Source organism: Pan paniscus, chromosome 21, assembly GCF_029289425.2.
Source record: "Pan paniscus chromosome 21, NHGRI_mPanPan1-v2.0_pri, whole genome shotgun sequence".
Taxonomy (NCBI): domain Eukaryota; kingdom Metazoa; phylum Chordata; class Mammalia; order Primates; family Hominidae; genus Pan; species Pan paniscus.
The window spans coordinates 14,311,380-14,329,205 of NC_073270.2; the positions used below are offsets into that span (position 1 = coordinate 14,311,380).

The window sequence follows — 17,826 nt, forward strand, 5'->3', positions numbered from 1 at the left end:
ATTTGTAGTACCAGAGCTGAGACAGGAAGGCAGAACATCATCTTGTTTACCTCAGCTGGGAATGTGCACATGAGGTGACTCAAAATGTTTACCACTTCATGCATGTCCACAAGTGACTATGAGAGTGCTGAAATGCTGATTCATGGATTACAAATAAATGTTAGCCAGTAGGCAAATTAACAAATACAGAATCCAGGAATAATGAGGATTGACTGTATTTATCAAAATTACACACTCTTTGACCTAGCAATTCTATTTCTAGATATTTATTCCACAGATATGCCTTTATATATATAAAATAACATATTTATAAGAATCTTCATCAAAGTAGCTTTAATCAGCAAGAAACTGGAAACCAATTAATTGCCTATTGGACATATGTATAACTATGATACTGTATACAATGAAATACTATGTAACAATTAAAAACAAATGAGGAAGCTCTACATGGATATGGAACCAACCACACTGTTTTTCAAACTTTTTGATCACAAACCACAGTAAAATCCAAAACCAAATCAAAACAAACAACAACAAAAAAACCCCACACATTGTCATTTACTACACACATCTATTTATAACTAAAATTTCACAAAGTAATAACTGCTTTTCTACTTAACAATGTATTGATCTCTTCTACTGGGTTCTTTATAGTCTACTTATTGCTTTTTAAAAATTCTGCTTGTGATTTACTAAATTGATTTAGAACTTATTAATGTGACATGCTGCAGTTTAAAAAAAACACTAATCTACAAGATAGCTTGGCTAAAAAAAAAGGTAAGGTGGAGAATAATGTATAGATATGGTTCTGCCATTTTTGTGAAATAAAATAAAAGATGATCATGTATGAACATGCTTGTAAGTACATAGAGTCTCTCTGGAAGACTATCTTAGCAACTGGCAGCAACAGTTCCTCCTGTAGAGGGAATTAGTTGAGTAAGGAACTTGAGTGAAGGGCAACCTATTTTTCACCACCTTCTGAAACTTCTGAATTTGATCCTGTTTTCATATATTTCCTATTTTTTAATGCCTCTAAAAATCTTGATCACCCTGTTAACCTACGATATATATGAAGAATTTCTTCCCTGTTTAGATGAAGACATTCTGATTTTAGCATATATTTTCATTGTCCCTCATTAGAATGTATTATCATGATGTGAAACTAGTCTAAAACATCCAATTTGTTTCTTGTCTCATGATTATCTAAAACATAAGCAAATCTTAGGATGGGGCATGAAGAAGCCTCTACTTCCATTTACACCGAACACATATACTTAAGGCAAAATCTGCTATGTTCAAAGAGCAATCAAAACAAACAGAACAAAACAAACACACACTGTACCTGACAACTTCCTCAAGCTGCTTTTCCATCAGAAATTTTAAAAGGTCAAAATCATTATAAGTTTTTTAAAAATAAATAGAGACATTTGTGAGTAAGGGTTATCTCACAAAAAAGCTTTCAAAATGTGTTATTAGTTAAGTCCTAATTTAGAATTAAAACTCAGCAAAGAGTAGTACAAAGTTTGCTCAAATACGGTTACATAGAAAAATTTAAAATTTCAGTAAAAGAGTAGCATTTACCATCAGTGATATCTGGAAGTCTATAATGTGTCTCCTGATTTTGAGTACTTAATCTGAAATTCTTCCATATACTGAAAATTGAAGTTTATAGTAAGAGTATTAAAAGATAATTCTAATAACACAGCAAACCTGGGAAATGCTACTTCATAGCACTGGAATTTTTCCAGGTGTAATGATTACATGAGGAAGACCATGAATTCCGGCAACATGCAGGGTAAATGAGTGGCCTGAAGCGACACATCTGAGCCTGTGAAAGCGCTGGCTGTAACAGTCTCGGTGTGGTCAAGCTCAAGCTTATTTCCATCTAGAGAAGCTTCCAGCCTTTCAGTAATGACCATTTTCCTTTGGTAGTGACTAGTAACTGTTTATAACCTCAACTACTGATTGAAAAATGCTTATGTTCTTTAGAAGGCCAAAGCCCAGGGCTTTGTGGGACTTCTAGAAATGCCCAGACCATGAAAAGATTCTCATCAGAAAACATTAACAACACACTAAAATAAGATCCTGAGTAGGCTTAACATGTGAAACATAGACACAGAGATTTGGCAGAATTCTTCTCCATCAAGTGGCTTCTTAACACATCATGTCATACAAATGCAATGTGAGAAAACGTACACACCATTGATCCTGTTCCAACACTGGAGAATGGCTTACATAGGGATGAGCTGCACGTGTGCACTTCATAAATGATGGATTAATTGCATTATAAGAACCTTCAGGATGTATTTGTACTTAATCTTAGAGGCTAGGCTTTCCAGAAAGTTGTATTTAAGAATTTGGAACAAGTAAATTTATATGCCCAACACTGGTACTACTTCAGTCTTGGTGGAGCTCTGCTATATAAAGCAGCCCTTAATCCCCAATGCAAGGCTTTGCCTCCTAGTGGCATTTAAATCACCAGCTTTATGGGTTAAAAGAGCTACAAGCTACCTCTCTCATGATGTTTTCCCCAGGTTACTTCTCTTTCAAAATCATCCACATATCATCCTGTTTAAATTAAGTCAGACAAAACCGTTTCCTTACCAGGTTGCAAGTAAGTTTTTTCTATCCAAATGGATTCTTTTTTCTGACCAGAAAGAAGTCATCCGTCACTCTCCTCCTCTTTAAAAATATATATACATATATTGTCCTCCAATTGTTGTTAACAACCCCCAGCTGCACTGGCTCCCACACCCACTTAAAACCTCTCTGCTTGGCTTCACATCCCAGACTTGCTTGCAAGGAAAACAGAACTCCAAAATCAGAACCGTCTTGGGCTGGGCAGTTGCCAAGTTAGCTGCCACTCCTGAGCCTTAGGTCAAATGGCACGCCCTGGGACATTTTGCACAGTATTTAAGTTACTCCTTATTGAATAAAGAGAACTTCATTTTTTAAATGGGAAGAATGAGGCGCTGTAAATAGAACAGCCTCTTCTTATCACTGTAGATTTTTGCCCCTGGTTGGTAGGGTCTTTATAACCAGTAGGGGGTTTATCTTTAGAAAAAAAAATGCAAAGACGCTTTACTGTCTTGACATGGAATCCTTAAGGCTCATATAATGCATGTCCCATTAAGGCCATGAAGAAACTTTGACTTGGCATGCTTCCCTGAAAAACTTTCACCACTTAACTGTCTTGGGAGCAACGGAGATTGAGTTCTATAGAATCCTGGTTACACTAAGCCAAGAAAATAATCATTCCCTCTTTCCAAGGCTTGTTTAGATTTGTTCAAGACTAACTAACAAAGGATGCTGACTGAAAAGAGGAGGATGTGGGTCAAATAGTAACAGAAGCCCTGGAGGACACTTCAATTATCTTCCTGTTTTATCCTTTTATTGTATTAGAAGCTGCTGGAAACAGGGCCACTTGGTTGGGACTTGGAAGTTCTCTGGTGAACAGAAAACCATTCAGTAAAACAAGTTTTATTAAAACGCAATTTTATTCATTCAACCAATACATTTTTAGGATTTATTTCATGGTAAACTCTATTATCCTTTGAGCAGATGAAACTGACTATAAAATTTCCTGAGTGTAATAAGAATTACATAGTCATTAGAATTCTATTCATAAATTTTTGTATTCTATATTTCAGATGGAAAACTTTGTGAGCCAAAAAATAATAATTCTTCGCAAGATAATCACTAGAACTATACTTCTCATGATGGAGAAGAAAATTACAGATGAAAATCTGTTTCCAATATTCAGAGTATATTAGTGATACAATATATAGAGATATGTTCATGATTTAAAGGAAAGAAAGTCCTGGTATAAACAAAGTGGCAGATTATAGATACTTGCAATCAATATCTTTGTATTATAAAACCAAAACTAATTCTGAAAATATTAATCTCAGAGCACTACTTCATCAGATTAATGCTACTCTTCATTGTTGAAAAGTTTAAATATCATGTCTGCCTTATTCACCTTGCATCTAAGTTACTTACTGTTCTTCATTCCATCTGATCCTTAAATAAGAACTAAAATGTGGCTTATCTCTTAAGAGATATCTTCACTATAGTGAAGATGTAACAATTCCAAAACATTGCTGAGGCAACTAAAGAAATGAGCTTCCAACCATGACAATGGACTGTCACGTAGAACAAAGTTTTAATTCCATTTTTAAGATAAAGTTATTAACATCAGACAAACATCTATAAATACCTCTTTTCCCACTACCAGCCTAAAAGCTAATTTGCGTTCTCTTTGATGGTTATTTTTATGATCATGTGAGCCCAGCAGAAATGCCTAGTCATAAGTGCTCACTGTGGCATGTGCCATGTAATGGAAATAAGTGATATTGCTGGTGCCCTAAGAATGAAGCTCCTTTGAAGTACATGTGTTTATATGTGCTCGCCAAATTTTTAATACCAGTAAAACCAAAAGGCGGTTTGGAATTTTAACTTACAGTAAAATAACCTTTTATCTTTTTAATGTTCCAGGAAGCATCAATTCAATTTAACATTTTTTATTTTGAAACCACAGCATACTTTGGTAACAGCAACAAAACAAAGTACTCGATAAAGAACTTTGCCTATTCTGAAAAGAGGGAGGAAAATACTGCATTTGAGTTCTAATTGGCCACAGTAAAACAGTTTGATTTGATAGAGCTATGTCTACAATGATAAAATAACTCATTATCCTTTCAGGTAAGTATGTGAGAACATGCGAAAATTTTCATATAATAAATCATATAATATACCATTTATATAAAGTTTAAAATCAAGGAAAACTAAACAATGTACCATTTAGAGACATACAAAAGTGTGAAAAAGCTTTCAGGAAAAGCAGGGGGTAAACACAAAGTAAAGGATGGGGAGAAAGCACAGTAGTAAGATCAGAGAGGCCCACATAGGGGCTTCAAACATATGGGTAATGGGCAATTTCTTAGGCTTGGTGGCAGGTCCACAGGTGTTCATTTTATTATTGTTCTTTATAACTCACAAATTTATTATGTCCTTCTTTTAAAAATATATTAAACATTTCATAGTAAAAGATGAAAAAAAGGATAAAAGGGTAGCTGGACAAATGGAAGCAGGATCATGTACAAAAGTTAACTATCAGCATTATGAACACATCTGTTGATAGGAAAGAATCTGAAGTTATTCTCTGCGTAAGGTGGGGTTAACTTAATGGCAAGGTAACAATTACATGTGTGCTCATCGCATAATCAGGCTCTGGATGAACTGTGGGCCTCAAATCTGTTTAGGATGAAGAACTCCAACACAAGCTTGGCACACAGGCCACTGGTTAAACACACAGCCTCTTTTTACTTCTAAGAGCCCATATGCCTCCTATCCTGAATTGCTCAAGATTTTTCTTAAATATACGGAATCTGTTTTTCATTGATCGCCACATTCACTGCTTCCTACTGACCACTCCGTGGCAGACACCCTTGAACTTCATAGGGTCTATCAGGCTCCCAACAACACATGTTTTGGTACAAGGTGCAAAACAGGAAATTAACCCATATACTAAGCTTGGCTGTTTATGCTACATATTTGCATATATTCTAATTACCTGTATCTAATTACAAGCTTAAAATGGTAAAGAACTCATTTTTTTCACCAGAAGACTTGGTTTGGTATGCCTGCCTTTGTTTATCCATTTATTAACCATACTATATATGGCAGCCTCAATAAAGCACTTCTGTAGAGGCCTGGAAAGCACATGTAATTGTACTTCAGCAGGTAAAAATATATTGGCTTATTTTTTCTCTAAAAGCAGAGAGAAAATTAATTCTTTTCAGCTGTTTCATTCCAGGGACAAGCATTTGCTTTGCGTTAAATCAGCGATTTGTAGGCTGGGCTTTGTCAGCATCTCATGATCTGGGGGTAGGAGGTGGCAGGATGGGTGTTGCAAACATGTTCACATCCAAATTGTCCCTTTACAAGGCTATTTACAGAGACTTTCCTCTGTGATCCCTTTAAACTGCCTCAAAATCATCTAGTTCTTGGATGCTCCTCATTATCCAACATTTCCAACCAATATTGTTTGTTTTTTTATGAGCATGAGAATATTTTCTGTGATATTTCATTTTTCTGGAACAAGAGTCAACTTCTTTTAAAGTTTCTGCTAAATCGTCAATAAAGAAACTCCATTTAGCACCTAAATCATCCATCCAATAATTACTGGGAACCTATTAAGTTCAATATGACATGCCTTCTGCCCTCGAATAGTTCACAATCTGGTGGTATGATTCTTAGAAGCAGTGGAATTTTCCAGCGCCTGGAAAGATATTTCAAACCTCTATAGCCCCTGTGTGTGTCACTGGAGCTCAAAGACCTATGATTTATTCCTCTCAAATAACTAAGTTCAGAAAAAAGATTAAGAAGTGCTGGCCTATGAGAAGGGGCTAGGATGTGTCACAGTCATTGTTAGAAGGAATGTCAATTGCATGGTGCTAACAGAGCACAAGGAAAGAGCAAATTACCTGGGGTGAGGACTTCCAGAGGATTCGAAGAAGATTCACATTTGATCAGGGTTTTAAAGACTTGTATTGGCCCAGCGCTTAGCACAGCAAGAGCATATGCAAGTTATTGGGGGAAAAAAATAACTCTTTGGAAGACCAAGTGATGTGGAGTGGCCAGAGGTGAGACATTGAGAATGAATGAAGAGAAAAACTACTTGAACTCCATGAACATATACAATTATTACAATTATTTGTCAATTTTTTTTTTTAAAAAAGGACTAGTCAGAAATACCACTGAAAGCATATTCTGAGGTCAGATCAGGGGATGCCATTTCCCATCAAGTTAGGTAGCTCCCATTTGTGCTATAGGAAATTCACCAGCAGAAGGTGTGTGTGAGTGTGTGTGTGTGTGTGTGTGTGTGTGTGTGTGTGTGTGTCTGTCTGTGTGTGTGTGTGTGCTGCCTGCTGAAAAATTAAAGGTAGAGAGCATTGAAGTAACAGTAAGAGATACATGTTTGTTTTATTTTAGTATACATAAGAAGATTCAACATTTAGCTTAGATGTATAGTAAACTAATTACATATACTTATGTCACTCTTGGGTTGAACAGTGTCCTTCTGATCTTGGGATTGGTGTGGCTCTCTAGGTCAGGTTCTCATTTTTGCCCTTTCTTCTTTCGGGAAGTCTTCTCTCCTGCCCCTGGTTTGGGACCCATGGCTATGTTCTCTGGGCCAGCTGCAGAGTTGTTATATAGAAAGAACTCTGGGAGCAATAATGGAGACGGGACTGAGGGGACAAATAGAAGAAGAAAGGCTGGAGGTGAGGAGGCTAAGGAGGTGAGGGAAACTTGATTAGAGACTGCAATGTAAAAGGACACACATCATATTTGTCCTAGAGGGTCCCCAAAAAGAGAATCAGGATCTACTGATGAAAACCAAAACCCAACAGCTGCCTAAAGATGGCAACAGAGCACCTTGATTTGTCATCACAGCTCATTAGACAAAAGGGCTTAAAAAGTTTATTAGTTATCTACTGCTACATAATAAATTCTCTCATAATGCGATGGTTTAAGACAGCAAACACTTATTATCTCAGTTTCTGTGGGTCAGAAATTCCACGGTGGCTTCATTGGGTGGTTCTTTAGCAGGGTCTCCAATGAGATTTCAGTCAAGATGTTGCCATAGACTGCTGTCATCTGAAGGCTCACTCACATCTCTGAGGCCATTGGCAGGAAGCCCCGGTTCCTCAGAAGCAGCTGTTGGGAGGAAGTCGCAGTTTTTTGCAAAGTGGGCTTCCCCACAGTGCTGCTTGAGTGTCCTCATGACATGGCAGTTGGTCTCACCCAGAGGGAGTGATTCAACAGAGAGCCCAAGGAGGAAGCCACAATGCCTTTTTGACCTAGTCTCAGAAATCAGACACTGTCACTTCTGCCATAAATTTATTGGTTGGAAGCGAGTCTCTAGTGTTTGGCTCACAGTCAAGGGCAGGGAAATTGAGCTCCACCTCTTGAAGGGAGGAGCATTCAACAAACTATGGACAAAGCACCTGTAACAAGGTCACACAAGTGGACTTTGAAAGTTCCTTCATACCTGAGATTCTCCGATTCTATTCATGAATCAGTGGACAAAGGGCAAACCTCAAAAGTGTCTGTTACTTGAGTCATATCACCTTGGAAGCAGCCCACTGGAGCTCTGATAACTAATGTATTTGTCAAGAGGAAAGTCTACATAACGGCTTCCAGGAAACTCCATCAAGTGGCAATGAGGTTCGACTGAAAACTGCTTGTGTGGTGTAATGAGAACATTATTTACAATTTTGAGAAAAGAAAGTGGACACAGAAAAGGCTACAGTAGGAGATTGTGTGATTATATTATTCTTGGGACCAAAAAAGTGATTAACAATACACAGCAGTTAAGTTTTTTTTTTTTTTTTTTTTTGGAAATTGTTTTGTTTTATTTGGATGTGTAGAAAAGAAAGACTTCTGAGCTTTCCTGGTTACTAGAAATTACTGAGCATCCAGGAGCCATGAGTTTATAGTTATACTCTTATGACAGTGAAAAAGTCATAAAGTCATGGGAAGTCATGGTCCAAACACGAAGCAAATTAATTTATAGCCTGATTTGGAGCAACTGATAGAAAGGAGAATCCACTTGATCTTGATGACTGAAACAGTCCCTTTTTACAGGCAGAGGTTTATGACAAACCCTGATCTTTATGGGTCCGATCTTCTGCTTCTAGGGTATGCAGTGAGCACTATTTATACTATAATCTTGATGTTGTTAATGCTGGTTACTGACATTATTTAGAATCAATCCCTGATCAAACTATAGAGAAAAAGTACAGATATAAGAAGGCAAATGTTAATAATCATAACAACAATGCTATTGTTGACAGAGGTTGAGGTGAGGTAGGAGAGTGAAGGAGGAAGAGAAAAGGAGAAAAGTGAATGCTATAGGGTCTGAATGTTTGTTTCCTCCAAAATCCATGTTGAAACCTATTCCCCAATATGGCAGTATTAAGATGTGGGACCCTGAAGAGGTGACTAGGTCTTAAGGACTCTGCCCTCATGAATGGATTAATATCTTCATAGATTAATGGGTTATTATGGGAGTGGAACTGGTGGCTTTATAAGAAGATGAAGAGAGACCTGAGCTAGCACACTTAGCCCCCTCACCATGTGACATCCTGTGCCCCTATGGGACTCTACAGATAGTCCCCACCAGCAAGAAGGCCCTCATCACATGCAGCCCCTTGGCCTTGGACTTCTGAGCCTCCATGACTGTAAGAAATAAATTAATTTTCTTTACAAATTACTCAGATATTCTGTTAGTTTTAGGTATTCTGTTATAAGCAATAGAAAACAGACTAACAGAAAACAGTGCATGAACTTTCCTCAACTTATATAGTTGAAGTGGTGAGGAATGTTTGATAGACATTATATAAAGTTAATGTATCAAGAAACAGTGTGTTAAAGTACAATAAAATTAAACATATTATTTCAAGTTAGAGTAGAATTCCAACAAAAATCAAGAAGGAAGGGAAGTGTGACATGGTGTGAGCTAAGTTTTTAATTTTTTCACAGCAAGGGGTCACAAGTTACTGACTAATCAAGAAATAGATGTGTGAGCACATTCTACAGAGTGAGGGTGTTTCCCGTGAGAATAACCAGAACCAAAGACTGACTGGTGGCTCTGGAAATGGAGTGTAAAAGGTGACTTTCACATCTTTGATTCCTGTCCTTCTATACTGTTTGAATTTACTTTGTTTCCTATCCTTCTATACTGTTTGAATTTATTTTCTTACCAAATACTTCACATTCATAACTTTTATAGAAAGTTCACATAATTGGTAGCATCTATAAGTTGACATTAGCCTATGTTCGCCAGGTTTTAGTAGATAAGCTTCATAAGCATCAACGCCTCCAGTTAACGAACGGCAAGGTTTCACTTATTTCATAAACTGGCACTTCACACTTAATGCTTCCTCTTGAAATAAAGAGTAGGAACCAGTTTATAAATCACTATATTGGTAATAAAAACTATATAACGTGAGCTAAAATACTATGACTTATCCTTACATATGCATTTCTGTACCACCAAAAATGAAAAGACAACCAAAAAGACATTACAGTTTTCAGGGTTAACACAAATGGGTAAGAGTCCAGGCTCAGCAAAGTACTGTGATGCTCCTTTTTAGGAATAATCGATGAAACAATTTTAATGCCCCCCCCAACCCACCGCTGCCCAAACACTAGGGGTTATTCTTCTGAGGTTTTTTGTTTGTTTGTTTTATTATACTTTAAGTTCTGGGATACATGTGCAGAACGTGCAGGTCTGTTACACAGGTATACACATGCCATGGAGGGCTTGCTACACCCATCAACCTGTCATCTACATTAAGTATTTCTCCTAATGCTATCCGTCACCTAGCCCCGCACCCCCTGACAAGCTCTGGTGTGTGATGTTCCCCTCTCTGTGTCCATGTGTTCTCACTGTTAAACTCCCAGTTATGAGTGAGAACATGTGGTGTTTGGTTTTCTGTTCCTGTGTTAAGTTTGCTGAGAATGATGGTTTCCAGCTCCATCCATGTCCCTGCAAAGGTTTTATGGAAACCCCATGTCCATCCTCTGCATATGTTTAAAACCAACCAGGTTGGGTATAACTATCTAACTGGAAGAATATTCAAAGGATTCAACAACGATTAAGACACCAAAGAAGAAAACTAGTATTTGTCTTGGTTTAACAAAACATGACTGTTAAAAAGCACATCTCCTTGGAGGAACCTAGGTACTACGTACAGAGGGTAGAAGGAGACACTATGGCAAAAAAAAAAAAAAAAAAAAAAAAAAAAATACAGCTGGTGGTTAGTGTCCAGGTGGAGAAAAAGGCCTTTTATATAAAGTGTACTTTTTCTCTGAGGAATGAACAAAGAGATTTTATGAAAATGTTTTGGGCACCTATAGAAAAAGTATTTTTTATACCCATAAAAAGCACGCAGTCTTCTATTTTATAAACTATGAAGGGACGTGTAATATAGCAATTGACAACAATCACACAATATACATCAGGCACCACTCACGCTTTCTGTAAGGAAATTTATAGGAAGGGTTAAACTACCACAACCCCCGTGGATGACCTATAGTGTTTGTATTAAAAAACAAAACAAAACAACAACAACAAAAAAAAAACACAGAAGAATGGACTAATACACTGAGCTATCACCATACAGTAGAATATAACACAGCAATGAAAATGTACAAACTCCTACTGCATGTAACATTGTTGAATCTAACAAGCCTGAATGCTGACTGAAGATTAGACACAAGTGATACGTATTCCTGATTCTATTTATATAATAAATAAAACCAGGCAGAACTAACCATGGTGTTAGAAGTGAGCATACTGTTTAACTTTGGAGGGGATAAAGACCAGAAGGTGTCAAAAGGGGACTTCTGGGGTTGTGGCAAAGTTCTATTTTTTTTTTAATCTGCATGCTGGTTATAGGGGGTGGGTTCACTTTGTGATAATTCATCAAGCAGTTGCAGTTATGATTTGTAGACTTTTCTAAATGTATGTATGCTTCAGTTAAAAAGTTAACTTTAAAAAAATAACAAATAGTGCCCCTGCTAGTGCATGTGTCACCTTTATGCAGATTTTTTTAATGTGTCCCCTCTGGAGAGATGGATTAGAAAAAGGCAACCCTGTGGTCAGCGGCAGCCCCGCAACTCTGTGCCTTCACAGAGGGTGGGATGGGTTTCATCCCCACTGGTGCTTGGGTAGAAACAAAACCACACATCTGGATGGAAATCTGCAAATCTGCGAAAACACTCATTTGACCCTCCCTCACCACAGCTTTATCAGGAGGCCAGGGCAGATGTCCTTGTTTTACAGATGAGGAAGTAGCATGGAACAGTAAGATCAATACACGAAGGTGTCATGGCTAACGAGCCATGGAGCCAGGACTGACCTCTAAGGCCAGTAGCTCTTCACATGCTTCTCATTCCTTTTGGGGAAGGGGAACAGGAAGAAGCCTCTCTATTACTGTGTGCCTTGTTATGGGTCACCTCAAATGCTTTGTGGAATAAGATAGGGCATGAATACAGGGTCCAACATTCTTAATACTGGACTTTAGTAAAGGTCCTTGGTTCTAAGCTTATTTGTAATATATTCTCTAAGTGTATACTTAAAAATGAACATTCATCTTTTACATGCTTACCTATGGAAAAAGATCAGTAGAACAGGGATGTTCAGATATCAATAAAGCATGCTGACCCTCCCGCAGTTTAAAATTATTGACTTAAGGGTATAAATATTTTCATTTTTTCTTGGAAAAAAAATTGAAAGACACACACAATGCGTATGTCTCACTTACCTAGAAGTGTCTGCTTATTTTGGGAGGAGTCAGGCTCCGCAGAACATCTGCATGAACGGAGGACAATCACTCCGCCAAGCACGCCATCTTCACTGGCTAGGAAAGGTGAACCTAGGCAGAAAGGACTAGTAGTTATTTTTCAGTGAATTTTACTTTTTTAATTTTCAATTTTCATTTGATTATTAGAACAAAAATGTGGCATGAATAAGATCTTGAAAAATGCCCATTTTCTGATAATCACCATTGTTCATACCTCATTATATACTTGATGGCAAAGGCAGGTTTATGCCTGAACAGGGGCCATTTGGCAAAGAAAATGCCACATGCTGTCAAGAAGATGTAAGTGGGGGAGGGAATGTGCATTACTGTATTCAGAATGGAATAGGAAACGCTACCAGATTAAAGGACCAAAACACAAATACAGGAAAAAATGCTCAATGACTCCCTTTGATCAACTCTTAGGGATCACTTACCACAGGCTCTCCCTGCTGTCAGGGACACACCACCAAAAGCTTCAGTTTACTACCTTAAATGCAATTTGAAACAATAAGCCACAAACTTTATTATAAACATTTTTAAATGCTTCTGATGGTTCGCACAAATAAGGGTGAAACTGCATTTCTATGATGAGAGTCTGGTGGTTAGAAAGAGTTGGGCTTCCTCGAGATCTCACACACTGAACCATTGTGAACATTTCAAGAACATTATATTTTAAAACCCCTCATTTTTCTTGCCCAAGGACATCTTCTTCAAACATCTGGCATAGCAAGTGAGCACGTGGAGCATAAATGCAAAATTAACCCAAGAACTATCAAAGAGAGTAGTAAAAAATCAAAACCAATCAAATTGGATTTGGTGGGGGCTTCTGGTTAAACTTACTATATTAAATACATGTATTTTTCTCCCTCCCTCTCCAAATCCTAGTGAACCGATGGGAAAGGAAGAAAAAAGCCATAGCCCAATAAGGGCAGAGAAAGAGGCAGACAAGGAAAAAACTGACCTTTTGGAAGACAGAGAAGTGGTTGCTCACCTAGCAAACCCATGAAAGCTGAAACCTAAGTTTTCATGAGGCAGGGGAAAACTGGAGTGGAGGATACCCACAGGAAACCAAACCAGTTTTGCTGTAAAATACAAAAAGGTTCAGAAATTGTACGCTTCAAGACCCTCTGAAGGCAGGGGTACAGGGTACAGATGATAAAAGATGGTAGGTTGACAGTGTCCAAAAGAATCCTCTAGACCAGAGGTTGTCCTGCTAAGAATGCCATTATTTTGTTTTGTTTTTAGTTTTTAAAGGGTTGTTTAAAAAAAAAAAAAAAAAAGAGGAGGAGGAAGAGAAGGAAGACAACATGCCACAGAGACCGTGACACAGGCTGCAAAGCCCATAATCTTTATTCTCTAGCTCTTTACAGAAAAACTTTGCCAACTCCTGATCTAGAACAGGAGATCAGAACTGCAATTCCTTTCCAAAAAGGAAGTGACTCCTCCCTAACCCTGAAGAAGCCAGGATATTTACTCTCTAAAGAAGGTGAACTAGAGAGTTGAGACTTGGGAGCATCAGGGTTAGCCCAGGGCAGGAAAGTGGCTACACACTGAAAACAGGGAGCTGAGGTGTAAGTCTTTATGCTAAACAGTGAAATAACCAGCTCCCAGGATGCAAGAAATCAAGCTGATATCCTCCAAGAGGAGACTGGATAATCGCTTTCCAGCAACGCAGCCAACTCAAGACTAACGACCTACTTCAGAGACACCCCCAAGAAAACGTGTCCTTGACTTAGGGTAAGAGCTTCAAGATGACAAGTATGACTCATACACAAAAGGTTTTTAGTTCGGCTTGGCGTTTAACTATTAAATAGTTAATACCAAACAGTTGGTATTTAACTATTAAAGAGTACAGACAATCTAGGATTATTAGTTGTTTTAGTTAGGCCTCTGTTTTAAGAAAGACAGAGACCAAAAGAAATAAAATAGTACAGCATCATCCTGACACCAAAGCCTTGCAGAGACACAACAACAAAAAAAGAATTTTAGACCAATATCCCTGATGAACATCGAAGCAAAAATCCTCAATAAAATACTGGCAAACGGAATCCAGCAGCACATCAAAAAGCTTATCCACCATGATCAAGTGGGCTTCATCCCTGGGATGCAAGGCTGGTTCAACATACGAAAATCAATAAATGTAATCCAGCATATAAACAGAACCAATGACAAAAACCACATGATTATCTCAATAGATGCAGAAAAGGCCTTTGACAAAATTCAACAACGCTTCATGCTAAAAACTCTCAATAAATTAGGTATTGATGGGACATATCTCAAAATAATAAGAGCTATCTATGACAAACCCACAGCCAATATCATACTGAATGGGCAAAAACTGGAAGCATTCCCTTTGAAAACTGGCACAAGACAGGGATGCCCTCTCTCACCACTTCTATTCAACATAGTGTTGGAAGTTCTGGCAAGGGCAATCAGGCAGGAGAAGGAAATAAAGGGTACTCAATTACGAAAAGAGGAAATCAAATTGTCCCTGTTTGCAGATGACATGATTGTATATCTAGAAAACCCCATTGTCTCAGCCCAAAATCTCCTTAAGCTGATAGACAACTTCAGCAAAGTCTCAGGATACAAAATCAATGTGCAAAAATCACAAGCATTCTTATACACCAATAACAGACAAACAGAGAGCCAAATCATGAGTGAACTCCCATTCACTATTGCTTCAGAGAGAATAAAATACCTAGGAATCCAACTTACAAGGGACGTGAAGGACCTCTTCGAGGAGAACTACAAACCACTGCTCAATTACATAAAAGAGGATACAAACAAATGGAAGAACATTCCACGCTCATGGGTAGGAAGAATCAATATCATGAAAATGGCCATACTGCCCAAGGTAATTTATAGATTCAATGCCATCCCCATCAAGCTACCAATGACTTTCTTCACAGAATTGGAAAAAACTACTTTAAAGTTCATATGGAACCAAAAAGGAGCCTGCATTGCCAAGTCAATACTAAGCCAAAAGAACAAAGCTGGAGGCATCACGCTACCTGACTTCAAACTATACTACAAGGCTACAGTAATCAAAACAGCATGGTACTGGTACCAAAACAGAGATATAGACCAATGGAAGAGAACAGAGCCCTCAGAAATAATGCCACATATCTACAACCATCTGATCTTTGACAAACCTGACAAAAACAAGAAATGGGGAAACGATTCCCTATGTAATAAATGGTATTGGGAAAACTGGCTAGCCATATGTGGAAAACTGGCTAGCCATATGTAGAAAGCTGAAACTGGATCCCTTCCTTATACCTTATACAAAAATTAATTCAAGATGGATTAAAGACTTAAACGTTAGACCTAAAACCATAAAAACCCTAGAAGAAAACCTAGGCAATACCATTCAGGACATAGGCATGGGCAAGGACTTCATGTCTAAAACACCAAAAGCAATGGCAACAAAAGCCAAAATTGACAAATGGGATCTAATTAAACTAAAGAGCTTGTGCACAGCAAAAGAAACTACCATCAGAGTAAACAGGCAACCTATACAATGGGAGAAAATTTTTGCAATCTACCCATCTGACAAAGGGCTAATATCCAGAATCTACAATGAACTCCAACAAATTTACAAGAAAAAAACAAACAACCCCATCAAAAAGTGAGCAAAGGATATGAACAGACACTTCTCAAAAGAAGACATTTATGCAGCCAAAAGACACATGAAAAAATGCTCATCATCACTGGCCATTACAGAAATGCATATCAAAACCCCAATGAGACACCATCTCACAAAAGTTAGAATGGCGATCATTAAAAAGTCAGGAAACAACAGGTGCTGGAGGGGATGTGGAGAAATAGGAACACTTTTACACTGTTGGTGGGACTGTAAACTAGTTCAACCATTGTGGAAGTCAGTGTGGCAATTCCTCAGGGATCTAGAACTAGAAATACCATTTGACCCAGCCATCCCATTACTGGGTATACACCCAAAGGATTATAGATCATGCTGCTATAAAGACACATGCACATGTATGTTTACTGCAGCACTATTCACAATAGCAAAGACGTGGAACCAACCCAAATGTCCAACAATGATAGACTGGATTAAGAAAATGTGGCACATATACACCATGGAATACTATGCAGCCATAAGAAAGGATGAGTTCATGTCCTTTGTAGGGACATGGATGAAGCTGGAAACCATCATTCTCAGCAAACTATCGCAAGGACAAAAAACCAAACACCACATGTTCTCACTCATAGGTGGGAATTGAACAATGAGAACACATAGACACAGGAAGGGGAACATCACACACCGGGGCCTGTTGTGGGGTGGGGGGAGTGGGGAGGGATAGCATTTGGAGATATACCTAATGTTAAATGACGAGTTACTGGGTGTAGCACACCAACATGGCACATGTATACATATGTAACTAACCTGCATGTTGTGCACATGTACCCTAAAACTTAAAGTATAATTTAAAAAGAAAAAAGAAACAAAATAGTAACACAGGGAAAATGTGGGCAAGTGTCCTGAGCAGAAGAAAAGTAAAACAAAACAACAGCAAAAAAATTTAAAAGATGAAAAATGAGTCAAAAATATAAGAAAATCATAAAGCTAGGCCAGAATTATCCAATATGTGAATAACAGGAGTTTTAGAAAGAGAGACTACAAAAAATAAAAGGAGTAAAATTTCAAAGAAATAATTCAAAAACATTTCCAAGAATTGAAGATGAGTGTTCAAACTGAAAAGGTCCATCAACTTCCCAGTACAACTCATGAAAAAGGGGCCCCACGAAGATTTAACACTATGAAATATTAAAATACTAAGGAAGGAGAGAAGGGTCTAAAAACTTTCAAATGGGAAGAAAAGATCACATGGAAAGCAATGGTATTAGAGTGGCATAGATTTCTCAACAACAGCAACACCTGAAGCTAAAAGATGATGAGGCACTATCTTCAAAATGCTGAGGAAAAATTATTTCCAAGCTAGAATTCTATATTCAGCCAAAAGGTCAATAAAGTATGAAAGTGGAATAAAGCTCTAAAGTCTCAAAGAGATTACCTCCAATGCATTCTTTCTCAGAAAGCTACAGGATGAATGTTCCTTGACAGAATGAAGAAGGGAGGTAAATAATGAGGAAGAAAATAAGATCTGGATACAGAGGATCCAAAACAAGAGAAGATAATGGGATTCCAGATGACACAGCTATGCATCAAGCTGAGAGAGCAAACTGTCCAAATTGGAGCATGAAGCCAGAGGAGGCCAGGAAAGGTAATTCTAAGGGGAGGGAAAAATAAACTGACTGAATACATGTTGGTTTGAAATTACTGAGAGAAAATGTTTCAGATTTTGAGGAAAGTTTGGAGATGAAAGAGTGACTGTTACCAAAAAAATAATAAGACTTGTACAAGAAATGAAATGGAATCACAGTATACTATGTAGTTAGGATGTGAATAGCTAAAGTAAACAAA

At 37.8% G+C, this 17,826-nt stretch overlaps 1 protein-coding gene across 7 annotated transcripts in view; it reads right to left on the reverse strand.

Moving 5' to 3' along the window:
* TASP1 (taspase 1) overlaps positions 1 to 17,826 on the reverse strand; it is a 249,730-nt gene that overhangs the window by 33,408 nt on the left and 198,496 nt on the right. For all 7 annotated transcript variants that reach the window (XR_004668309.3, XR_004668308.3, XM_034947678.3 and 4 more), the window contains one exon: positions 12,339 to 12,449. Coding sequence is in view for 5 of the 7 variants with exons in the window: in XM_034947678.3 (XP_034803569.1) it covers positions 12,339 to 12,449 (111 nt within the window). In the remaining 2 variants the exon portion in view is untranslated. The remainder of the gene's footprint in view (positions 1 to 12,338; positions 12,450 to 17,826) is intronic.